The following is a 25,545-nucleotide window of genomic DNA, read 5'->3' as shown; positions in this document are numbered from 1 at the left end:
GGCTTCAGCACACTTGTGGGTCCTTGAACAAGGCCCTTAACCCCCAAGTTCCTGGGAGCCTCTACGGGCAGCTGCCCTTTGCTACCAAGCTTTCTCTCACCTATGGAGAGCAAGATGGAGGAGATGAAAAGAGAATTTCCTTATAGGGTTCAATGACGTATAATCATTTCGTCACCATTTCGAGCTCCAGTTTGCTGGAATATGCCAGCATTGAACCTGAATATTTGATGACTTGCAAGGATTATAGAAAGTAGGACTAAAACTGGGAATGGCTGGTCTTCTGTGTTCAGCTTCCTTAAGTTCAGCGAGCAGTACCTGAACCATGACCCCATGATGCAAGGCTGCCCCCCCAGCAACCCCTGGATAACAGATGACACGGCACTCTGGACGCTGAATGCCGACATGTGAGTGTGCGTTACCGCGCCCCATCCTGCCTCTTCAGGGCCACACCCCCAGAGGTGACTGTCGTCTCTTCACTTCCACGCCTCCTGGTGCAGGGTGGAGACACCCACCAAGCTGCGGGTGGAACGATGGGGGTTCGGCTTCACGGAGCTCCTTAGGGACCCTCTGGGACGGTGCAAGTTCAGGGAGTACCTGGAGAAGGAGTTCAGTGGTGAGCAGCATGTAGACCCCCCCGCCCAAGTAGATCAGCTTCATGGAGGCATCGTCAGCAAGTAAGAATCATATTCATTATTTGATCACTGCGGGCCTATTTGGGCAGTGTGTGACTCAGCAGATTGGGATTCATTGCAGGAGGTCATCAGCTCAAATCCCAGAGTCAGCTGAGTGACCTCACTATTGGGCCGTCGATCAGTTACTCCAGGGACTGACTGACCCTGCCCTCTCAAAAAAAAAAAAAAAATAGGATCTAGCATCTGCTAAATTAATAATCATGATCCCTCTATGAAAGGCAATTCTCCTCCATATTGGCATCGTGATGAGCGCCTCCTGCAGGTAGCTGATGCATGCGCTGTTTCATTCACAGTGGAGAACCTCTGTTTCTGGGAGGCCTGTGAGGACATCCGGCACGGCGAGAGCGCTACGATCCCGCAGAAGGTGGAAGAGGTCTACAAGTGAGTGCGACCTTGTGGCCCAGTGGGACAGTTTGCATCCCAGTTGAATTTAGAGCAGGCCCTGATGTGGCACTTGCTTACTCCCAGTGGGACTGCAAAGCTCAGGCTCATCACTTCCTTCCCCCCAGGCAGTTCCTGGCCCCGGGAGCCAGCAAGTGGGTAAACGTGGACAGCAAGACCATGGAGAAGACCCTGCAGGGCATGAAAAGCCCACATCGTTTTGTCCTGGATGACGCCCAGATGCACATCTATTTCCTGATGAAGAAGGTAGGAGCATTAACTGTGCACAGCCATGAAAGTGGATGACAGCTTCATTAAAACGGGCTCTCGGCCTCTCCTCTCACCCTCAGGACTCCTACGCCCGCTATTTAAAGTCCGATCTCTACAAAAACATGCTGGCTAGAGCCATAGAACCACAAGAGACCAAAAAAAGGTAAAACTATTATCTTCTATAAAAGGGGTCTTTCTGTAATATATTCCATGTATTTTATATAAGGGGATAAGACTCATATTGGTGTGGGATACACACAGGTTCTGTTTCTGGGGTTGTTAACGATTAATTCCAGGGATTTTTGGGCTTAGTGTGAACTGCTGGCTTCAGCTTAGCTTCGTCACTAAGACTACACAGAGTTCTGTAATGTTAATTGCTTTTGCGTCCCCTGTGATGCTCTCCAGTTTCTGTTTGTAATTCCACGGTAGTCAAGGATTTTCCAACATGGCTGACTTAGAAAAGGCAGTGCCACAAGTGTTAGCGGAACGCTAACATGTTCTCCTTCCCATCATGCCCCAGTGTCTTTCCCTTTGTGAGACGCCAGCGGCACTCCAGCCGTAACCCTGCCCTTTTCGCCCAGGCCTTAGAGGACAACGGCAAGACCAAGTCCCTGGGGTCACCAGCAAGTCCCACAGCAGCCTGCTCTTCCTAACACTGCCTCCTGGGGGGGGGATGCACTCTGAGCTCACTGCTGCCCCACAGAGGCTGTTTGGGGGCGGTGCTCTGCTGCTCTATTTGACGCAGTCTTCCAGGATTTTTAACTTCGGATGTATTTTTATTATAGTGTCATGTTAAATAAGAACAGACTAAATTATGGTTTAGATCAGAAGTGAGAAAAGTCCTGTGTCTCTATATATAGGAAAAGTTTATTTCATTAGTAACAGACAAACCATAGTTGAGCCAAATATTGCCTTATTACTAAGTAATAAACATCTGCATACAACTTTCACTGAAACAATGGTTGTAATAGATAAATAGCCATTTAAAACTTGGCATTTAGCTCAGTGCTTATAATGTGGATTGTGTCCCATATTCCAGATCAAAACTGTGCAGTTTCGAACCTGCATCATGTCTGCTTCAGATTCCAGCAGCTTCTCTCATCCTTTGTTCATTTACTTCTTCAGCATTTCTCAATAAATTAAGCAAGTTTTTAATTCACCTTTAGTGGAATTCTGTCACTTAAATACCAAAATAGAATAACACAGGTGTCGTACTTTTCAACCATTTTTCTTTTGGCTTATAAACGGCATGTGCTACTCTGAGATCACTGACCTGCTGGAGATGTGGTTCGGAACCGCAGGTGACCTCGAGTTCTTTTTTTTTTCCTCCGTGGAGGGAATCAAACAACAAAAGAGATTAGCCAGAGATCCACCCTGCACGGACTTGCTGGTATGATGGGAACGGGACCTAGATTTACTGGAAGCACAAAGAGAGCAAACTAAATTCTGCCCAACAGACAGGCGGAACAAATCGCTACAAAAGGTTTCAGTCACCTGTCTCCCCTGCCAGGACAGCACCTCCCTCCCACAGCGCACCAACAATACATTATACTATTATACCGTGTCTTGGAAAAGTATTGGAATCCTACTTAGTGTTTTAAAAAGCAGCACATTTCTAAATTATCTATATCCCAGTCCCTGAAAGCTATAACTAAAGATTACTGAGGGTAAGATGAATCTCTGCTGCATCTCATAAGTTCATTAAAAATCGAAACTTCCTTTCTTTCAGAACTGAATTTTCTGCCATGTTGGTCTTTAAAATTGTCCATTCGGCTCCAACAAGCTTTCGAACTCCAGTTTGAATGAAATATTGGGCTGCGAATGTGAAGTAGACAGGGTCATGGTGAGGAATGCGTCAGGAATATGGGGCGTGTCTGGAAGTCTGTGTCCATCACCAAAGCCTGTGATATTCATTATTGGCGGTTTGTTTATTGGCTGCTAAGGCTCACAATGGAAGCTCAATACTAAGTGTTTTGAATTACTGAAGTTTGCATGTTGACGGAGCCGGGATGGATGGATGGATGGATAGATAAATGTTTAATAATACATGCAGTACAAGTGTCAAACTAACTTTACCAGACAAGCCCATTAAAACGAGGCTCTCAGTTTCTCTTGAAATTCTTATGTAAAAAAAAAAAATAATAATAATAATAAACTACTTTGCATGTTACTTTTTAATAGATTTCCTTTTTAAAAAATTAAATCTGACTACGCAAATCCTTCAACTCCTACACTACCCATCAAGGCAATCCTCAGGATTCCAGCAGCACAGAGTTAACTGATGTTCTGCGCGGTTCTTAAAAATGCATGAAACTCGCGAGATAAAAATAAAACAACCGCAACAGAGAATACTGAAATTCCGTCTTCATATTACTGAAACATACAGGATTAAGAGACAACATGAAGTTGGGAAAGGGATTGGTGGGGGGTGGGGGGTGGGATTAAAGGCACTGTCAGCATAACATCATAAAGACGGCACCGATGTCCATTTGCCATGGATTATGTTGTATTCTGCGACTAAAAAGGACCCATAATCTGATTAAGTTCACATCAGACTAATGAGTGAATCTTCTCTGACAGCATTACTGACGCATAGCCCGCCATCCAGAGCTGCATTAGTGCGTTATGGGTTTCTAAGGCCCACCTTAACACAGCAGGGAAACACGTGCTGCTTAGTACGCTATTTCTCGGATCTGTAACATCGTAAGGTCACAGTACAACGTCGTGTCTTTCTGCAACTTTATAGCAGGGCTGAACAGCCAGGTGGCATTTTGGGCATTTTCAAGGTGAGCCGATGGGTAGGCGAGCCGGCAAAAATCTTGGGGAACCCCCCCCCCCTTTCCCAGTCAGCAAAATTTATTGCACAGCAAAAGTTATGGAGACCCCAGCTCTGTAAAATTTACTGTGGGAGTCCAAGGAAACTTTAAAAACACAATATCTCAATCTCCGGAGTCCTTTAAACCTAAAAAATATACAAAGAAATCTATGCTGTGATTCTGCTAGAGAATTTGGGCCCCATGAATGCATATCATATTGGGCCACAAACCCACACCAATGCAGTTATGTTCCAAGTTTTTTACTGTCCTAATCTCCCCCCCTTAACTGCGCCCCAGACTTGATGTTCCACGTTACAATTTCAACCAAATGTTGTGTGTTAAAAAAAAAATTAAATTGTGCACCAAAATTTTTTAACATGAAAGCAAGCATTAATAAAACTTAATCAAATGTTGATTTTTTTTTTTTTATATATAGAATTTCTCATTGTTTTGCTGATATCTGGGAAAACTGGGTTCATGGATCGGGATGGAAAGGCATGTTCAACGCACATTTTTTTTTAAATATTGATTTCCAGCAACTAATAAGCAAATCGAGGGAAATCTGCAAGGTACAAATCTGCAAGGTACAACAGAACCGTTCATCTCATTTCTACCCCGTCAAATCGCGTCCCAGGCTTTCTGGACCTCCCACTGAAATGCATTCAGCGACATCCACCTAAACAATTGCATTACCCCGGCAACGGGACTGCAGTAATCTCATTTAGTCTGAGAATTTGTGTGTCAGAAGGTAGAAAATTAGGATACGGACACGTTGCTCAAAGAGTGCCACGGAGTCACCAGCAGTATCATCAAACACGCCATTTAATACAATAATTTTTTTATCATTGTTTGTATAAATACAAATGATTCTTATTAAACAGCATGACTGACTCGTGCAATACAAATAGGCATATGCATCAAAACCTTTATTAGATTTCAGAAATCACAGAAGAAAATCAAGCTTGGCAAAATAAAAATTATGCAAAATTATCCAGTATATTTCAGCCGTTTCTATAAATGTACGCTAAGGTGGTACTTGCCAACGCCGAAACAATTCTCTCATCCAGTCACAGTGCTCTTTAAAATGGAGATACTTTAATTTATTTAAGGTTGAGTTAAAACACGACATTTAATATTCAGAATAAAATCAAAATCTGATAAGGGATTCACATCGTTTACCGTTTAACTGGTATGTCCATTTTCGATAGGCTTGTTGGGTGGGTAAAAACCCTATTTAACTGATCAGGGTCACTTAGGCAAGTTCACCTTAATTAAAAACAAAATAACTAAACAGCACATAACTAGTCAAAGTGTAAACTCTGCTGTTGGCAAAAACTGTACGGCTGGACCCCCAAGGGCACCAGCGACTGTAGGGCCTTGCTTGGCCAGTAGGGGGCCCCCTTGCACGTGACATTGCAAGGATTTGTAAGTTGTAGGGCGCAGATGGGAAACGAGGTGGGGTAAGAAGCATTTAAAGTGCGGAGCCACATACAGCCATGGGGGTGGGTTTGGGTTTCTAGCACAGCCTGCAAAGACCAGAATAAGTTCCTTTCCTCAACACACTAGCGCCCCCTTGGCCAAACACGACCCATGGTCACCTTGCAAATCATTAAGCTGCCCTGAACCCCACTCTGCTTTCAGTAAGTGCCATTTAAAAACAATGATATACACACATTTTCAGGAGAGCACCTGTGAAGTCACCCCCCCACACACACACACACACACTACTGGCATTGTTTGGCACCCGACCCATGTAAACCTGACCCCGATTTGCATAATTTATTCAGGTATATATCAGAAACCAGGGTTTCTGCCACCTAGAGGCTGTACGGCGCAACAAGAGACAAATCGCCATCAAAAACACAGGACCTGGAGAATCACCCGGGGTGGGGGGGATACATACTGTCACGTACTGGCGTGGGTGGGGGAGGACGCAGGCAGTGTGGCAGTCAGCCAATGGGCGAATTCACGAGAAAAAACACTGTATGTTAAAAACCGCTAGCATCCAGCATGAGAGAAAAAGGTCAAAGCGAGTCAGGGTTTTTCCGGGGGGGGGGGGGGGGGCAGGGTTGGTCTTACCTACACTGGCATGGGAGGGGTGGGAGGCATTGGTTAATGGTACAATGTGCAAGACAATTATCTGGGAGAGGAAAATTAACTTCCCCTAAAGTAAAACTAAAGTCACAAGAAAACTGTGGTACCCTCTGTCAATAGACCACACTCAAAAAACTCTGAGTAAAAGAGGAACGTTATTGGCCTGGCTAATCTCTCTCTCTCTCTCTCTCTCTCTCTCTCTCTCTCACACACACAGCTTGAAATGCTTTTTACACATTTACACTAATGTATATCACAATGCTACCAAAGCTTTGCAAATGACCACAGAGCGGGACTGACACCCAAGTGTGTGTAGAACCACACACACACACACACACACACACACACACACACACACACACACACACACACACACACACACACACACACACACACTCACTCTCTCTCTGAAGTGCTTTAAAAACATAACGGATAAATTATTTTATGTGCAAACTGGGAGGGGGCAACAAAAAGTCGCAAAACACACATGGAATCGATCCCCTCCCCCATCACAACCAACCCTCGGTGAACGAAACCAGAAAGTCAGTCATTGGCATCCCGGGTTCCGGACTTTGCTGAAATGCACGACCGGTGCGGGTTCTGGCGGGGGCTGACTGGGGGCAGGGGGGGTTGGCCTGGTGAGCAGCGCGGCAGTCGCCTTCCACGCATCACGTCTGTGCCAGCTGCAGCTCCTCCAGGCCGTCTTTGCCCAGGTGGTAACGGGCCAGGTCCTTCCGCGTCACCAGTCCCACCACCTGGGCACCGGGAACATGATTGGTACGTAGAACAGGGCATAGATAGCTGGTTATGTTATGAGGGAGGGGTGGGAGTAGCACAGGAAACCAGGGTGATAACCTTGATCTAGATGGATGCCCAACGGCCACTGGCTGAAAACCGATGCAGTAATTTTCGAATTTTACAATGAGAATGGAGATATGTGCTGGAGATGACGAAGGCCTGAGGACCTCGCAAGGCAGACGCACCTGGTTGTCACTGTCCACCACAATGAGGTGCCGCAGACCAAGGGCCCTGAACAGCTTGAAGACACGAGGAAGCGACGTCTCCTGAAAAAGAGGCAGAAGAACACAGTCGCAGAACATGACTGTTTAGTCAAATGTGTCTCTGGTTCTCAAGGACCAAGACCAAGGCTGAGACTGAGACTAGTACCTGCGTGACAGTGTAGGGGGTGAGATTCATGAACTCCGTCAGGTCCATCATGCACTCCCTCTCGTCTTGGGACACATGGATGGACTGGATCGGAGGGAAGCGAGGGTAGGCATCCCGGAAGTCCTTCAGCTGCAGTTTGCGCAGATTGAGACGAGAACGAGCCCGTTCCACAAACACCTGGTTGAAAAGAGTACACCGGTCACAACGTGGATGAGCACACTTCTCATTGGCTTGCTGCACTGACATTCGCAACCGTGTACGCAGTAAACAGACCCCTCATTGGTCAATCGCACTGCCAGTCACATCCAGGTATTCAATAATCAAACCCCTCATTGGTCAGCTGCACTGTCATTCACAGGCATGCATATACACCAAGCACCCTGATAGGTGTTAGTGTGGACAGACATGCTCCTTATTCAGCTGACCTCTGCAGGAACCTTAGGTCACACTCACCTTGTGTTTCAGGAGCACGATAAGCTGGGAACGCAGGATTAAGCCACAGATTTTCCCTGGCTAAGAGCACAAAATTCAGATTAGCAAAGCCCCAAAGTACATCATGTGACAAATCTCCAGGAAAACAAAATCACCCCTAGTGGGAGGGACATACCTCACAGCCATCACTCAACCCGGAGACTACAGGGAACCCGTTGTGATTGGTCGAGGTGTTGCTGAGCACATCCACAATAGTGCCCACTTTCTCCACCAGGTTGAAGCAGGTTACTGGAGAGCTCATAACCTCCCTGAATGGACAGACACACCAAACCTGAATATACAGTGAGAATGAAGCACCAATGTCTTGCTAAAGGCGTGTACTGGGCTCATTGAAGCATTAGCAGGGAAAATCCTGTAGGGGGCAATATACCTGGCAGTCAGGGAGTGGGAGGTGGCTGGGGCATCCCAGTGCAGGAAGGGCACACTCTGCAGCTTGATGTGGATGTCGTATAGCCCCTGTGGGAAAATTCGAGTCACTCAGAAGAGCTTAGGATCACATCTGCACAACATTCACAAGCTGCCACCCCTTGAAGTTTTACTTCCTCTAAGCAGATTTGCTGGCACATTGAGGAACAGAGAAGCGAAACGAGCTGTCACAGCATGATGTGCCACCTTAAGTTAGACAGCTGTGCAAAAACAACGGAAGGGTTCTCAAAATCAGTCACTGGAAGGACAGATGAAAAAAAGATGGCGTCAGACTGGTGGCTAGCTGCACCACCCACACCAAAAGCAAACATGAGACCGGAGCAGTTAACGAAACACGACTGGCCCGATTCCAAGTTCTGCACGGTCTGAAAGGCGATGAGCTCATCACTCACTGACAGGCTCACACATAATGCCAAATGGACCAACCCGCTCCAACCCGAAACGTCAACACTGACCTCCACGAAATAATCGCCCACGATCTTCGCCGTCATCAGAACCAGCATTATGGGTAGGCCGTAGGTGACATTTCCGGTGGCTTCCACCATGATGACAGTCAGGCTGAGGGTCATCCTCACGATCCCACCTGGCAAAGACCTTCGTAAACAGACGCAAACCCGAAGCCTCATGTGCCTCCATGCACCTCTAGACGAGCTCTGAAAAGCAGGCTGACCGCGGACGGACACTCACCAAGCTGGGCGGCGGCTCCAATCAGAGCGTACTTCCCAGGGTCGGCCAAGGTCTGTCAAACGAAACGCCACAAATCATAAAACATGCTCATTCAAAAACTTCGAGGGGGCTTTACTTCCAACAAACATTATGTTAAACTACATCTATGCCGACATGACGCTGGGCGGCCCAGGAAATCGATACAGCACTAACCAATAGGGCACCTTCAAAGAGTCACGTGACTGCTTAAAGAGTAAATCTGATTGGACAACAAAGAGGAAATCAATCTAAAGCGGGTGTTGAAGGAGGCCCTCTGACTTCTAAAGACCCCGTTCAATTTCCTTAATATATCAAAACCTGCAGCGTTTCCATTAAAGTTCTGCACAAACAAGCAAATTTGTTGACAAAGTGAAATTGCATAAAGGGTGTTTCCATTAAGTAACATCATGGAAACAACACCTGCAATTTATGATTCCGTGCCTCAACATGGATTGAGCTTTTCATGAGATACGAGCTCTAGAACCAAGTCATCGTGTCCTACACAGCAACAAGTTCGCAAAATCGGCTTCCATTTCAGTTTTGCGAATCGCCACAAAAACCACTTCAATCAAACTGAAAGCGTTTGAGGGCTTGTCCTCCTGAAATATAATCGTACCCATTAACGGATTTTCAGTTTTGCTTCTTCAAAATGTGCAAAAAAATCAAGGTCAGTGGAAAACGTCGCCACTGTGAGGTTTCTCTCTGCTGAGGGAAGAGTTCTGCTATCGTGACGGCCCCTCCTCCGCCAGCGGACCACGCCGCCTCACCGGCTATACGGCGCTTCCCCAGGAACGGCGACCCGTCCTGATGTACCTGTATGGAATTGTGCGGCGTAATGGAGGCCAGCAAAATGCCAAAGAGCCGCCCCCAGGCGGCGCCGATGAGCAGCGAGGGGATGAAGACCCCGGCGGACACAGTCAGGCCGTATGTCCAGCAGGCCAGGAAGAAGTAGGTGATGGTGAAGATTCCCAGGGTCACGGGATTGTAGGAACCTGCCGGGGGGGGGGGGGGGGGGTGGTGGTGGTGGAATTCATCACCTAAGTCAGTGTTTCCCACGTTTTTGCTAAAATGTTGATCATGTAGTTGATCCCCAAGAACGCTAATCTAGCGAAACCAGCTAGTTTTACTTGATTCACCCTTGTAATGAGGATACAGGTGTACAGAAATTATTTCATGATGAATGGCATTTTTCATATGATCATTTCCATTTTTCTACCTGGTGTAAAGTGCAATTTGGAGCCGATCAAGACCAAGCCATGTTACTTTGGTATGTCTTTCATCCACTAGAGGGCATGGATGAACACAGTTTAGTGCCGTTCGAACTTGCCTACGGTGGCATTCGTCAGGGCACTTGAGAAGCGCTCCTGTTCTCCCCAGGCAGGGTGACAGTCCCCCCATCCCAAATGAGGGAAGCCTTGAATAATTGAGGAGGATTGTGTGTATGGGTTTAGCTGTCTGTCTGGGAAAACAATCAGCCAGAAGCGGCCCGTAAACAAACCTACGACACGACAGAGGTGGCAGACGAGTCTGACTGTTCAAACAGCTGCCCCGGACCTAGCCAGCCTGTCACCAATATCAAACACAGGTGTTCATTCTAAAGATGGACAACGGACTGTAATTATAATCTCTTCCAGAAGAAGGGCACAACAGGGGCGACCAATCCGGCTTCAGGTCACGACCCATCCTGCCCTGAAACACGTGCTGGAAACTCCACGGACCTGCGGGGCTGTGGAACAGGCTGCGGACACTCCTCTCCGGGGTGTTGAAGACGATCGTGGCCATGGAATTGTACTCGCCATCAGCACAGAACAGCTGTGAGAGGGATAAGTGGAGGTTCAGGCCTGAGGACAGGATACACACCCTCTCAGCTGTTCAGCCAATGAAATCACAGAGAGCCCACCTCCAGCTGCCTTACCTGCAAGGGGTATTCCTCCAGCTGATCCTCCCCCAGGGGCTGGCAGTCGTTGGAGAAGTAGATCATAGTGAAGAACACAGTGGCCGTCACGGCAGCAACCAGTATGGCCTCGATCACCTGCAGGCAGGGCCGGTGGATATACCTGGGGATGGGGGGGGGGGGGGGGGGGGGGGGGGGGGCATGGTGGCTCAGCTAATGATTTTGTTGTGGGACAACTTTCATTTGCATCAAACCAGTGTGGGGCAGTTTCAAGGTCAGCCCCACAGTCTCGGGATATATTTATTTAATTATTTAATTTCAAGTGTTAAGATGCCTAAGTTTCAGACAGGCGTGACACAGTAAAAACCAAACAGGCCTCACTTACGTGCACACACACAGGCAGAGGTACGCACACACACACACACACACATACGGGTTTTTAAGTCTTAAGAGGACTTTGCCTCCCAAACCAGTTGAAACATGGTTTTAGGGGACCCACCTTTCCCTTTGCTCTAGAGAAGTGCTGTAAACATCAAAAAAATTATTTTGCTTTGCACAACACAAATATCACTTCATATTAATTCTAAAGTAAATGAAGCTCTTTACATTACCACCTGACACTATGGTAGCATATGGGAACCTCCCAAGAAACTCCCTCCTACGACGAGAACATTGTTTGTGAGGTCATACATGATTTTCCAGGACATCAAATGAACACACACACAAACATGTCCATTCACTGTGCTAGAAGGTCAGTGATGTTTTATTGGACCTCGAATATGCACAAAAACAAAAATGACTTTTTTCCTGATTAATGAAATGCAGATTACTTATGCACAAGTACTAACGTGAAATTAAAATATTAATATTAAAATAATTAATTTTTTATTATAACTTGTAACAAAAGACTTTCTGCAACTTAAGAGTGCATGACACGAGGGCAAATTCTTTACTCCCCAAAAATTAGAAATAAACAATATTTTTCTCCTTGGCATTTTTGCCTCTATAGAAAATAATATATATTCAATTAGACATGGTTTTCCTTTTTAGTGTGATCCCTCTATTTCTAACAAAATCTCTTATATTTTGTACAGTGCGCCCTGCCAGAACAGGGTCCTCAGCTGACTTGCACTGCTGACACTCTGCCATTGTTGCCAGTTTTCCTTTGGTTATATGATCTTTAAAATGTTTCAATACAGCTGTCACCTCCTGTTTTGACCACTGTGTTCGCGACTTCTTCTTTGAGGTTTTAATTGCTGCTGTAAAAACCTGGCCCACTGTCACAGAAAAAAAACAAATCAGTCAGTATTATTTAGATGCAAACACATACAAATAACTGAAGTAGTTATACATGAGATTGCTGAGAATGATAATGTTGAGCTGGGATATAATTTACTACAGTTGCATGTGTAGGGCAGTTCTTTCAGTAAAGAATGCATACAACCTGTATCGAAAAGCTAAATTTGTGTATTAATTACAAAGGATATAAAAATAGTCATTTATGAAGAATGACACCAGAATTCCTGTGCTATAATCTGTAGTAATGTTAAACTTAACATTATTCCATTTAATTAGCACACAGACATTTAAAAGTTATGTTATCCAAGGTTTAGAAAGCTGAGCTTCACAATGGTTTAAAGATGGATTCATACCCAGGTCATACCCAAATTAATTACACATATTAACTGGCTAAATAAGGCAAGAATTCAACACATAGAATATTGCAAATAAGAGAAACAGCATGAATGTCACTACATGAATGTTACTTGATGGGAGACAGAGGGAAATGCAGATTGATCCAGAGTAGCTCTCCATATGGCTCTTTTTCAGCAAAGGTCCCCCACCACTAAAACTCACTGAGAAAAATGACCTCCCTAGAGACCTGTGACAAAAGTCCTGACTCAGTTGTGTTGCTTTACTCTTATGATGATTGTACAGACTACAAGGTTTTCTTGCCACTGATCACCTGCCAAAAAATCCCAACATAGATTCACTTCCTAGTAGGGCATGCCTGAACAAGAACTTGGGCATAGTTAAATTGGTCTTTAATATATAGATGCTGATACCAGCTATAAACCTTGGAGGAAGGATGAGAATCTTACAGACAAGAGTTCACCACTGCCAGTCTCCATCCTACACGTCACAACTGTTGCATTGTCTTCTCTAGCTATACGAACCCCTTGAGACATCTCCTGTGAGATTCTGGAAGGCAAACCAAAAACCCAGACCCTTCCTCACTCCTTTACTACAAATGGCTTTGGGGAACACCATTCATGTTGCCACAAGTCCCAAAAGCATCAGAATCTATGGCAACGTGTAAGATGTGCCACAACGCCAGCCAAATATACCACTTAGCAGTGGACAAACTTATTGTCTCGGTAATCAAGCTTCTTTCCATAAAAAAATCGGAATTATACTGAAAGTTACCACTGATGGAATCTGTTGAGCCTCCAGCATTATCTTCTGTAGCTGGCTGAATGCTTTGACTTTCTGTAAGAATATGGAACTGCTCAGTCAGTATACATGCAAACAATTCTAGTAGAACATGGAAGAAAAATAAACTGAATATGCTGCTAACACTGCAGAATGCATGAAAATACTTTAAAAATACCATTCAGTCTTGGTGTGCCCAAGGTAGCATCCTCTGTATCACTGTCAGGTTCAGTTCCATCACTGCCATCAGTTAAGTTGATCTCATCTTAAACAAAGAAATCAAATTGAACTAAACTGGGACAATGATGCTACAAAACATATTATGCTCATGTTTTAAAAGTATCTGAGGTGCATATAGTTAACCAATCCAGATGAATGTGCTCAGATTTCACATATTTATCATGAAAAGGACATAGAAGTAGATACTGTACAAAAGCGTACCTTCAATTTCAATTTCATCGAGTGATTTGCCTTGAAAGTTAGGGAGACACCCTTTTTCCATAGCAAGCAGAAGTTTGGATATTTTTGCCAGCTGAGTTGTCGCTTCTGGAAGCCTGTAATACTCACGGTGTACACGAATATCGTGCCCCAAGAAGTCAGCAACTTGATCTAATTCATTGTTTTTCAAATTAAGAATTTGTGATAGAGTGGCCACGTGTTTGCGCAAATGTGTTGACCTGAGATGTTGTGGATTTTGAGCACCACACTGAGTTGCATAGAGCCGCAAGCAATCTTGACCTCTGTAATGACTCTGGCATTTGGGTCTAGCAAACAAGAAGCAGTTATCCTGAACCGCACACTCTGTTCTTTTATTCACCAGAAGTGTTAGGGCATCTACCATATCTGGTGTGAGGAGGACAGCAACCTTTCGACCTCTTTTACCTCTGATTTCAACTCTACTAAAATGACTACAGAGTTTCTGCTCAAATTTGGAAAGACCTACTGCAACATCTGCGTGAAGTAGTGTGTTCTCTCTTTCCTGGAAGCTTTTGAGCTGCATTTTAGATACTTCACCGGCACGCCTACGATTGAAAATAATTACCCTTGCAAGGGTAGCTTTTGCAAGTTCTGCATAACTTTGTGATGATGATGTTTTTTTCAGGTTTTCAGATGCTGCATTGGCAGTAGTTTCCAGGTGTTTATGAAGGAGCTGAACATCATGAGTGAAAGGCAGTGTTGACGGTTTATTGAATTTTGCTTCATTCATTGTGCTTAAAGCCCTGTGTGATATTAGCTCAGACCACTTGGTGGTATATAGCTTTCTGAATGTCTCAGTTGACTTAATTAACTCTTCATCTTCTGCCATTAGACCTCTGCAGTGGATGAGCTCGCAGACCTTTTGCAATGTGTGGCCCAATTTCAATGCTAGGCTTGGCCTTTGGTAGTAGTTTTTTTCTTCGTCATGACCTGACACTTTCTTCACAGCTTCAATAACATGCTGGAAATTAGCTGGTTTTATAGCTTCCTCAAGGCTGTATATAGAGGACTCACTGCGCAATGTTATCAAAAACCTCCCAATTTCTCGAAGCTTCTGACGAATATATTCAAACTTGGTAGGGTCATTTCCATGTTTGTTGAAGAATGACTGCGCTAGCTGAAGAATGCAGAAGTCATTGCGTACAACAGAAGATATGTCATCTTGCTTCATTGCACTCAAGAGCTTCCAAACTCCTCCAGATATCTGCTGCAAAGATGTAGACTCTGCCATGGCAGCCAAACCCAACACTCTGGTCCGTCCCTGATGTTCACTTACTGAACCTGGCTTTGAGGAACATCTTCTCACATGTCGCCATAGTTCTTTACGCCCAAACATTGCTTTGCAGTACATACAATGCACAAACTGTTTTGAATCACAATCTTTGTTTGGCCTTCGTTTTACTTTAAGCAACCCATTTCCTTTCTCTAATACATTGGAATTATGCCGATAGTTCCCCTTGTTCCGAATTTTTTCTAGTAGTCTTTTGCGTTCTTTTGAGCGTTTTGGAAATGACAGTGCTTCTGCAACTTCAACTTCAGTCAAATGGGTTTTTAAATGACGAGATATTTTTGACTGTGGTTTCCCACAAATGTAACAGTAATTCTTATTTTCAGAACAAGAAATGTCTGATGATTGAAGACATTTCTCAGCTCCAGCCATGTTACCCTTTGCTCCTGCCACTGATACATCCTTATAATCTCCAGGCAAATCAAGTGCACTAGTACCACCTATTATTTCCAACTGCTGTTCACTTGTAGGTGTTTTATGGTCTTTTCTGGGCAAAGAAACACGATCTGATCTATTAATTAAAACGTCAACTTTTGATGATCTTTTGATCTCTGAAAGGCGTTTAACTTGACTGGTGCTTGAAAGTAAATCTGTCCCTTCTGCAGAACTGTCTGACTCATTGTCTGATTCTCCACTTGTCAACTCCTCCAGACAACAAAATAAATCATCCTCATTTAAACAAGACACTTCCCTGGCCTTCAAATACTGTGAACCTTTGCTTACACCTTCCTGGTTCAACTTTGTTTTCTGAGATTTGGTGCACTCTGAGGTGGCAACTTTCACGTTCTGTTCATTTGAGGAACATTTGTTTTGGACATTGTTTACATATCCTGCTGCTAACTCCACTGAACTGCACGATTCACTGTCTGAGTCTGGGACATATTCCTCATCTGAGAGTGACACTTCCTCATCAGAACTTGAAAATCCTATATCCTAGTATCAGAAAAGAGAAAATCACTATGTAGCATTTGTGAAGAGAGATGGTTCATAAGTAAAACTGTAAATATACTGTACTCACCCATGAAAGTGGTTCTTCATCATTCTTTTCAAATTTTGCAAAGCAGTTCTTGTGCCAAAATTTAGAGCACACTATAAGAGAGAAATAAATTGTACTCATATTTCAAATGTATTTAAAATAGGGACACAAATTGTGGCTAATTCCTTTAATCCACAATCAACCCCTATTAGGCCATGATTAGATAAACCCTTAACTGATAGGCATAACAAAAACACACACACAAAATACCAAAGCGTCTTTGAGTTTATGTAAAAGCACTATATAAATAAAAATGTAAAAACAAAGAATGCCCTAGCTAAAAAAGTGCCAGTTTAACATTGGGTCTATGGATGATAATTACATATGTAACAATATAAAACAGTTTAGTCATAAGCGATGATTCCAGGGCTTATACACTTCCTCACAATTAGGATTCATGAAACACAAGTAATATTACCTCTCAATATTACCTCTCAATACATTGTCTCAATATTACCAAGTAATTTTGAGACAGAAAAGTAAAGTTTTTTGATGAATAGCTAATGCCAGGTCTTAACAGCAATCATGTTTGCAAATAGTGAGTTATCTTTAGGATGCTGTGAAGTAACAAATATTTGAATGGGAAGTTTGTACTCAACTACTCTACAAGACAAAGTGCACTGCAAAGAAGATAACTGGCAGTAACCTGGGTTATATAAAAAGCCTGTAGAGAGACTTCAGATATGGGGTTTTTCATTATTTGTGATAGAAAAGGTATACTTGTTTATGGTGTTAAATTAGTTAAGTATATAAACAACACATTGTTTATGCTTGTATTTGAGGGCTCATTAACCCATACAAATGTTACTCTGCACTGCACATTTTGCAATGCATGGCATAACTGTCAGATAAAGCAGCATTCCTTTTTTCATTGTTGGAGGTGTTTCTGTGTATTATTATGGTGCATTCTTGTGGTATATTCCTACTACTGTGCCTTCATATACACAAGTAAAAACATTCCTGGCTTGAATGATAAAACCTCTTCATATCACTTTGTGTTTATGGGAAATGAATCATCTAACTGAGACTGGTGATCAGACAATCTGAACTTTGGCGATCATTAATTAATTTAGTGTTAACATTCCCAATTCAAAGTCAGAGAACACAGGGCAAATGCTACCTTTACTACCTGAATTACACCTTCCAGTTTTTCTCCACCAATCCAAAATCACCTTCAATGACACTAATCTAGCAAAGTAACAATTTGACAAATACTGCATAAGAAACACTTTAAAAAAACCTGCATAATATTACTTACTATCTTAAATACTTGCAAGGACTGTTACTGACCTTTACACCTCAGACCAATCCACTTGAGTGGCGCCACAGGTCCAAAACATGCAGAACATTTGTCCATGCTTGAAAAATTTGCATGGATGACCTCATGCTTACAGGGCTGCTGAACAAAACAAAAAGGAAATTACATTCTGAGTGGGAATTCTTAAAGGCTTTTTAAAAATGACACTAAAAATCACAATATCTCACTATAATTCTGTAGATGGCACACCTACATGTCAAGTATAATTAAAACCTTGCATTACCTTCTCAACATTCTCATTTGGAAATGATGATCTGTGACCCCCTGTCTTGCAAAAATCAAGTTTGGTGGCTACCTTCAAAACAGATTAAATGAAGAAGTTCAGATAAACACAAAAAATAATATCTAGACCAGCAGTCAATAAAAACTGCTAGAATCATTGTCATAATTCATAATTTGGGCAGGCTTAGGACCAAGATCACTGACCTCTCAGACAATGTCAATGCATAAAACACATGCTTATGGGAACAGAAACAACTCTTGCAATTATTTGTGCCAGCTTCCATCCATTTTCCAAACCACTTATCCTACTGGGTCGCCCGGAGCCTATCCCAGAATCAATGGGCACGAGGCAGGGAACAACCCAGGATGGGGGGCCAGCCCATCGCAGCGCACATTCACACACCATTCACTCATGCTCACCTATGGGAAATTTAGCAACTCCAATTAGCCTCAGCATGTTTTTGGACTGTGGGGGGAAACCGGAGTACCCGGAGGAAACCCCACGACGACATGGGGAGAACATGCAAACTCCGCACACATGTGACCCAGGTGGAGATTCAAACCTGGGTCCCAGAGGTGTGAGGCAACAGTGCTAACCACTGCACCACCATACCGCCCCATGTGCCAGCTTCTTGAAGTAATATTTCTACTCATTGGAGTATATGAATAAATAAACTTAGTGAATCATTAAGGAGATATAGAGAGGTCATGAAATCGTTTACAAAAACTAGAAAACTATAACATGTAACATACAGTTCAACAGCTTCAATTAAATGGTGTCTGTACCTCCCCACTGTCCCAATTCAACTGAGAATCAGTTTGGCGTTTTGTGCTCCTACAATACACAAAGTGCAAAATAAACTAAAATAAACTAAATAAGCTAAACACAGTAGATGCTTATTCCTAAACACAGTAGATGCTTATGGTTTCTGATCTGGTGACCCATAGATAATCAGCTGAAGTTCACGTGATTGAATCAGTTGAACAATAGTACTGTAAGACTTAGGTCTTGCAGATCTATTTCTATTTTTAAATTTGTGTCACTCATCAAAAGCTATTTTAATTACAGAAAACTAAGGAATATTATATATATTCTAAGTAGCAACTAGTGGAATTAATAATTAAAGTCACTCATCAGTAATCTAGTATTCTCCATGACCATCCAGTGCATCCTTATGGCATTATTGTTGCGAACTTATTTAAAACCACTGTACAAGACCATTTATGACATGCTGAAACATTTGCACGATGCTCTTAAAACCTAATGTACATGCAAAACACTACTTTCTATAAGTAGTATATGCTCCAGTGTGGTGAACCCGCTCAAAAACACAGCAAAAGGCCATCTATGACATAAATTACAGCTTCATATAAAGAAGACCCCCGAGTCCATGTTTCTGTCAAACACTATATACACACACAACTGATAAAACTCTACGCCGAAACACATTTGCAGGGTCCTCTTAAAACCTAGTGTACCGCCAAACTAGGTTTGTGTTTACACACTTACCTCTTCTGTCTCTTCTCTTAGGACATCTGCATGCTGTCCTTCTGGAAACAACTGGACATTCGTAGTCATTCCCACATCGGTTATGTTCTAGAAACACAAATAAAAATATAATTCCATACTGCACATAGTAGTTATGCTGGAGAGAGCAGAATGTTAACAGTAAATGAAATGCTCCTACCACACATAAGCAAAACTATACAACTAAATCAATACAAAAAAATTACATAAAACTATCATTGACAGAACTGCATTTCTAATATCTAAGCTCCTAATGCATGGCACATAATGCAAATTACCTGTTCCATTTCTTTGCTAAGTGATGAGTTATCCATCAGAGTATTGGCACAGGGGTCTCCCTCAGAAACAGCCTACAAAATAGTTTTCAGAACAATATTTCATGCAAAACACTGCTTGCTATAAGTGGTCTATGTTCCAGTGTGGTGAACCCACTCAAAAACACAGCAAAAGGCCATCTATGACATAAATTACAGCTTCATATAAAGAAGACCCCCGAGTCCATGTTTCTGTCAAACACTATATACACACAACTGATAAAACTCTACGCCGAAACACATTTGCAGGGTCCTCTTAAAACCTAGTGTACCGCCAAACTAGGTTTGTGTTTACACACTTACCTCTTCTGTCTCTTCTCTTAGGACATCTGCATGCTGTCCTTCTGGCAACAACTGGACATTCGTAGTCATTCCCACATCGGTTATGTTCTAGAAACACAAATAAAAATATAATTCCATACTGCACATAGTAGTTATGCTGGAGAGAGCAGAATGTTAACAGTAAATGAAATGCTCCTACCACACATAAGCAAAACTATACAACTAAATCAGTACAAAAAAATTACATAAAACTATCATTGACAGAACTGCATTTCTAATATCTAAGCTCCTAATGCATGGCACATAATGCAAATTACCTGTTCCATTTCTTTGCTAAGTGATGAGGTATCCATCAGAGTATTGGCACAGGGGTCTCCCTCAGAAACAGCCTACAAAATAGTTTTCAGAACAATATTTCATGCAAAACACTGCTTGCTATAAGTGGTCTATGTTCCAGTGTGGTGAACCCACTCAAAAACACAGCAAAAGGCCATCTATGACATAAATTACAGCTTCATATAAAGAAGACCCCCGAGTCCATGTTTCTGTCAAACACTATATACACACAACTGATAAAACTCTACGCCGAAACACATTTGCAGGGTCCTCTTAAAACCTAGTGTACCGCCAAACTAGGTTTGTGTTTACACACTTACCTCTTCTGTCTCTTCTCTTAGGACATCTGCATGCTGTCCTTCTGGCAACAACTGGACATTCGTAGTCATTCCCACATCGGTTATGTTCTAGAAACACAAATAAAAATATAATTCCATACTGCACATAGTAGTTATGCTGGAGAGAGCAGAATGTTAACAGTAAATGAAATGCTCCTACCACACATAAGCAAAACTATACAACTAAATCAGTACAAAAAAATTACATAAAACTATCATTGACAGAACTGCATTTCTAATATCTAAGCTCCTAATGCATGGCACATAATGCAAATTACCTGTTCCATTTCTTTGCTAAGTGATGAGGTATCCATCAGAGTATTGGCACAGGGGTCTCCCTCAGAAACAGCCTACAAAATAGTTTTCAGAACAATATTTCATGCAAAACACTGCTTGCTATAAGTGGTCTATGTTCCAGTGTGGTGAACCCACTCAAAAACACAGCAAAAGGCCATCTATGACATAAATTACAGCTTCATATAAAGAAGACCCCCGAGTCCATGTTTCTGTCAAACACTATATACACACAACTGATAAAACTCTACGCCGAAACACATTTGCAGGGTCCTCTTAAAACCTAGTGTACCGCCAAACTAGGTTTGTGTTTACACACTTACCTCTTCTGTCTCTTCTCTTAGGACATCTGCATGCTGTCCTTCTGGCAACAACTGGACATTCGTAGTCATTCCCACATCGGTTATGTTCTAGAAACACAAATAAAAATATAATTCCATACTGCACATAGTAGTTATGCTGGAGAGAGCAGAATGTTAACAGTAAATGAAATGCTCCTACCACACATAAGCAAAACTATACAACTAAATCAGTATAAAAAAATTACATAAAACTATCATTGACAGAACTGCATTTCTAATATCTAAGCTCCTAATGCATGGCACATAATGCAAATTACCTGTTCCATTTCTTTGCTAAGTGATGAGGTATCCATCAGAGTATTGGCACAGGGGTCTCCCTCAGAAACAGCCTACAAAATAGTTTTCAGAACAATATTTCATGCAAAACACTGCTTGCTATAAGTGGTCTATGTTCCAGTGTGGTGAACCCGCTCAAAAACACAGCAAAAGGCCATCTATGACATAAATTACAGCTTCATATTAAGAAGACCCCCGAGTCCATGTTTCTGTCAAACACTATATACACACACAACTGATAAAACTCTACGCCGAAACACATTTGCAGGGTCCTCTTAAAACCTAGTGTACCGCCAAACTAGGTTTGTGTTTACACACTTACCTCTTCTGTCTCTTCTCTTAGGACATCTGCATGCTGTCCTTCTGGCAACAACTGGACATTCGTAGTCATTCCCACATCGGTTATGTTCTAGAAACACAAATAAAAATATAATTCCATACTGCACATGGTAGTTATGCTGGAGAGAGCAGAATGTTAACAGTAAATGAAATGCTCCTACCACACATAAGCAAAACTATACAACTAAATCAGTACAAAAAAATTACATAAAACTATCATTGACAGAACTGCATTTCTAATATCTAAGCTCCTAATGCATGGCACATAATGCAAATCACCTGTTCCATTTCTTTGCTAAGTGATGAGGTATCCATCAGAGTATTGGCACAGGGGTCTCCCTCAGAAACAGCCTACAAAATAGTTTTCAGAACAATATTTCATGCAAAACACTGCTTGCTATAAGTGGTCTATGTTCCAGTGTGGTGAACCCGCTCAAAAACACAGCAAAAGGCCATCTATGACATAAATTACAGCTTCATATTAAGAAGACCCCCGAGTCCATGTTTCTGTCAAACACTATATACACACACAACTGATAAAACTCTACGCCGAAACACATTTGCAGGGTCCTCTTAAAACCTAGTGTACCGCCAAACTAGGTTTGTGTTTACACACTTACCTCTTCTGTCTCTTCTCTTAGGACATCTGCATGCTGTCCTTCTGGCAACAACTGGACATTCGTAGTCATTCCCACATCGGTTATGTTCTAGAAACACAAATAAAAATATAATTCCATACTGCACATGGTAGGAATGCTGGAGAGAGCAGAATGTTAACAGTCAATTAAATGCTCCTACCACACATAAGCAAAACTATACAACTAAATCAGTACAAAAAAAATTACATAAAACTATCATTGACAGAACTGCATTTCTAATATCTAAGCATTGTTTCACACAATGTTGAAACACAAAATCCCAGTAATCTCTGCAGTTCTCATCAACACCATATCCTCACAGACAATGCTTTTGTCAAGCACACTTTCACACGCTGATCTCCCTTTTGCAGGGACAGAGAATTACCAGCATTCTCTCTGCATATCCTCATTCAACACACATCTATATCTCCAACTACTTAAACCTAATAATCACACATACAAGAGTTTAACTGAATTACTTTCCCTGTCCTCCCTACCTCACTTGATGTGCTCTGCTCTTTTGGGTGCAGTTGGTCTTTTTCAGTAGCCACCTGTAAATATTAGTTATATATTATGATATACGATAATCATTGTCAATGAGAAAGGCTTGAGAAAAAGAATATAAACTAATGAAAATACTTTTAATCACTTAAGTAACATATCTGGATTTCACCCTTCTTTTGCAGAAGGATGATTATTTCTAAATGGTTCTTTCATGTCTAAATACCTTGCATCTCCATGGCCAGTCAGAGTCACCGTAGTTATATGTAATTTCTTCTCCAGGACTAATGCTTCTGGTTGCGAATAAACATAGATGGGGCTTTCCTGATATGGTTATTTTTTTCATTTTGCTGTTTGGGCTAACATGGTCATCATTCACCAGTCTCCCAAGGGAGCCATCGTCTCGGGCAGCATCAATGCTGTATCACATAAAGTGAAAAGTCAGAAAAACTACCATATTCTAGTAAATATCAGAGCACTAAAGACATTTAAAAATGAGTATGTCAGCAGTCACCAAAGGCTTATATTATGTTAAAGAACATGCAATGTCATACGTACCAAAACAATTTTCCATTGAAATAAAATTCAAACATGAACACTTTGAGGGCATCATGATATATTTTCTGTCTACTTTCACATTCATGCCTGCTGATGAGTTGCCCTCTGTATTCCAGAAGAAAATCTCCCCTCTCAAAATGGAATCTGCTGTATACCCCACGGCCTACAAGAGATAGCAAACACTAGATTAAGATCAGCCTCGAATGCTCCTGCACGATGATCCCTGTTAACAATAAGCACCATAACATTAATACACAAAAAAACCCTGGATAAAATCAAATATTCGTACACAAACTTTAAATTTACCTTTATATGAATTTATATATTTCACATAAAGTCCATCTTTGTCTTTACATGCAGATATAAAATATGCAGCCTCTTGTTTTGGAGAAAGTTTTCTACTTCTCAACTTCGAAGAAGCCATCTCCTCCTGTGAAGAATGATTGATGTTTATTCATATATTCAGTTTATATTATTTAGTTTATGTTTTAAGCAGATATTTAATGCATGACATCCCTTTTATTCTACAAATGTAATTCAGTAAGAACGAATGACTAATAAAGTTTGTTGGGAAATCGAATTTACCAAATGAATTCTGGATATGAGCTAACCTAAAGAGCACAGATACAGCCATACTATCCTAAGGACTTATCGCACGACACCGAATCATCCTCGGTGCAATATTTACACAATGAAATCGCTTTATCTGCACTTAATGACTACATAGTGTTCACCTTTGAAACAGAATACGATCGACAATCTGGTATTTATTGTAAATTTCGAAGCAATGCAGATAATGCTTCCGTATTAACAGGGATTAGGAATGTGTAGGCAGTGCCGGTGCACGTATTCGTCACGTAGAGTTCGGTACATCACTTCGGTACACCAGCACTGGAGAGTGTATAATCGGCGAGACCAAGACAGTCTCCCGGCTCCGTTATACCCAACTCGGTTGCTGGAAACATATCCGACATGCTAACTGATTTGAGACGACATCATCCAAGTGTATGTGCGACCAGAGAAAGGCAGAAACAACCTCCGCAAGTTATTCTCCGTATGGCATTTAAGCAGCTCTGCCAGAAAATTCTAACCTGGCATAAAAATTATCGCTACGTAACTGCGGCCATACTCGGAAGTAGGCGACAATTGGATTGTGTTTTCCCTGCTGTAAAGAAATTGCACCGAACCACGAATCCAAAACCGAAGTTTTTCATTATAGTTATGATGTTTTATTTTAGATGTTTTTATTTATTTTACATATTTATTTTTACAATGTGCGAATAAAAGTCTCTTGGGTTTTGTTAATCAGACACGTCGACAGATTTTAATCTTATAAATGAGTTGGTGGTCTCAGTATTAAAAATAAATAATTTAAAAACATATTCTGTTTTCCCTGCTGTACCGAAATTTCACCGAACCATGAATCCAAAACCGAAGTTTGTATCGAACCGTGCATTTTATGTATGGGTACACCCCTTGGAATTTGCATTTAACTCCAGCAATTTGAAAAGAAAACTTAGTCTATTATTCTATTATAAAAACAGTTTTCTTACCTGATTACAGTCTGTTCCACGACTTGGATATTACAGGATATTGTAGTGTCCTCTTAGTCTCCTGCTGAAGTCCACCGATAGAAACGAGGATTCGCAGTGAATGACATACCTCTCAGCCAATCACAACCTTAGATGGCTAGTCCAGAACTAGCCAATCAGCAGCCGTAAATCTTAACGCAAGTGTTATTCTGGTGTTTCTCCGGCTCCAGCCTACAGAGGGCGCGATGCTGAATGCAGAGTTTACACTGTGTGAACTGGTTTTCGTGGTTTTGTGGTGTAAGAGGACTTGGCCCCAAAGTTTGCAGGGGGGGTTTTCTAACTTAGATAAATGCATCTGTATTACAGGAATTATGAGGACACCGTCCCTGTCCTCATAATCCCAAATGTCCCGATAATGTCGGCACGTAATCAGGTGAAAAGTCCTGATAAATCATAAAAACCAACACACACAGGCACACATGCGCACAGAAGTACGCACACACACACACACACAGGCACACACACGCACACAGGCA

General features: G+C 42.2%; 2 protein-coding genes across 7 annotated transcripts in view; both read right to left on the bottom strand.

Moving 5' to 3' along the window:
- Positions 1-6,257: 6,257 nt before the first annotated feature.
- Positions 6,258-25,545, bottom strand: part of LOC125707665 (H(+)/Cl(-) exchange transporter 7-like) — a 112,780-nt gene continuing 93,492 nt past the window's right edge. Inside the window, exons 6-16 of the mRNA XM_048974950.1 lie at positions 10,959-11,100; positions 10,762-10,855; positions 9,857-10,035; positions 9,026-9,077; positions 8,794-8,921; positions 8,283-8,368; positions 8,028-8,160; positions 7,874-7,933; positions 7,421-7,597; positions 7,237-7,317; positions 6,258-7,008 (exon numbers count right to left, since the gene is read on the bottom strand). Coding sequence (XP_048830907.1) covers positions 6,922-7,008; positions 7,237-7,317; positions 7,421-7,597; positions 7,874-7,933; positions 8,028-8,160; positions 8,283-8,368; positions 8,794-8,921; positions 9,026-9,077; positions 9,857-10,035; positions 10,762-10,855; positions 10,959-11,100 — 1,219 coding nt within the window. The 3' untranslated portion in view covers positions 6,258-6,921. The remainder of the gene's footprint in view (positions 7,009-7,236; positions 7,318-7,420; positions 7,598-7,873; positions 7,934-8,027; positions 8,161-8,282; positions 8,369-8,793; positions 8,922-9,025; positions 9,078-9,856; positions 10,036-10,761; positions 10,856-10,958; positions 11,101-25,545) is intronic.
- On the bottom strand, positions 11,669-25,468 carry LOC125707647 (histone-lysine N-methyltransferase SETD5-like). Of its 6 annotated transcripts, XM_048974920.1 has the most exons (19): positions 25,031-25,468; positions 23,784-23,907; positions 23,478-23,640; positions 23,146-23,338; positions 22,916-22,969; positions 21,764-21,850; positions 21,423-21,494; positions 21,127-21,213; positions 20,788-20,859; positions 20,492-20,578; positions 20,153-20,224; positions 19,857-19,943; positions 19,518-19,589; positions 19,222-19,308; positions 17,713-17,784; positions 17,462-17,570; positions 16,154-16,224; positions 13,549-13,635; positions 13,290-13,427 (listed from the first exon to the last, which is right to left on the bottom strand). In XM_048974920.1, the coding sequence occupies exons 2-18, from the start codon at positions 23,899-23,901 to the stop codon at positions 13,621-13,623; spliced, it is 1,518 nt and encodes a 505-aa protein (XP_048830877.1). In that variant the 5' UTR covers positions 23,902-23,907; positions 25,031-25,468; the 3' UTR covers positions 13,290-13,427; positions 13,549-13,620. The 6 variants fall into 6 exon arrangements, with proteins under 6 accessions (XP_048830873.1, XP_048830874.1, XP_048830872.1 ...); XM_048974916.1 differs by lacking the exons at positions 19,857-19,943; positions 20,153-20,224; positions 20,492-20,578; ... (2 more) ...; positions 21,423-21,494; positions 21,764-21,850 and adding exons at positions 11,669-12,214; positions 13,812-16,068; positions 22,401-22,487 and having other exon boundaries at positions 13,365-13,427; XM_048974917.1 differs by lacking the exons at positions 19,857-19,943; positions 20,153-20,224; positions 20,492-20,578; ... (1 more) ...; positions 21,127-21,213; positions 21,423-21,494 and adding exons at positions 11,669-12,214; positions 13,812-16,068 and having other exon boundaries at positions 13,365-13,427.

Source organism: Brienomyrus brachyistius, chromosome 14, assembly GCF_023856365.1.
Source record: "Brienomyrus brachyistius isolate T26 chromosome 14, BBRACH_0.4, whole genome shotgun sequence".
NCBI classification, from domain to species: domain Eukaryota; kingdom Metazoa; phylum Chordata; class Actinopteri; order Osteoglossiformes; family Mormyridae; genus Brienomyrus; species Brienomyrus brachyistius.
This window is presented reverse-complemented; position numbering and strand designations above follow the sequence as displayed.

Coding starts and splice junctions, on each gene's coding strand:
- LOC125707647 (XM_048974916.1), bottom strand. CDS start 23,901: ATGGCTTCTTCGAAGTTGAGAAGTAGAAAACTTTCTCCAAAACAAGAG. Junction 17,571..17,712: donor CAAATGAGAATGTTGAGAAG/GTAATGCAAGGT, acceptor TGTTTTGTTCAG/CAGCCCTGTAAGCATGAGGT. Junction 13,428..13,548: donor GGGCACACCAAGACTGAATG/GTATTTTTAAAG, acceptor ATATTCTTACAG/AAAGTCAAAGCATTCAGCCA.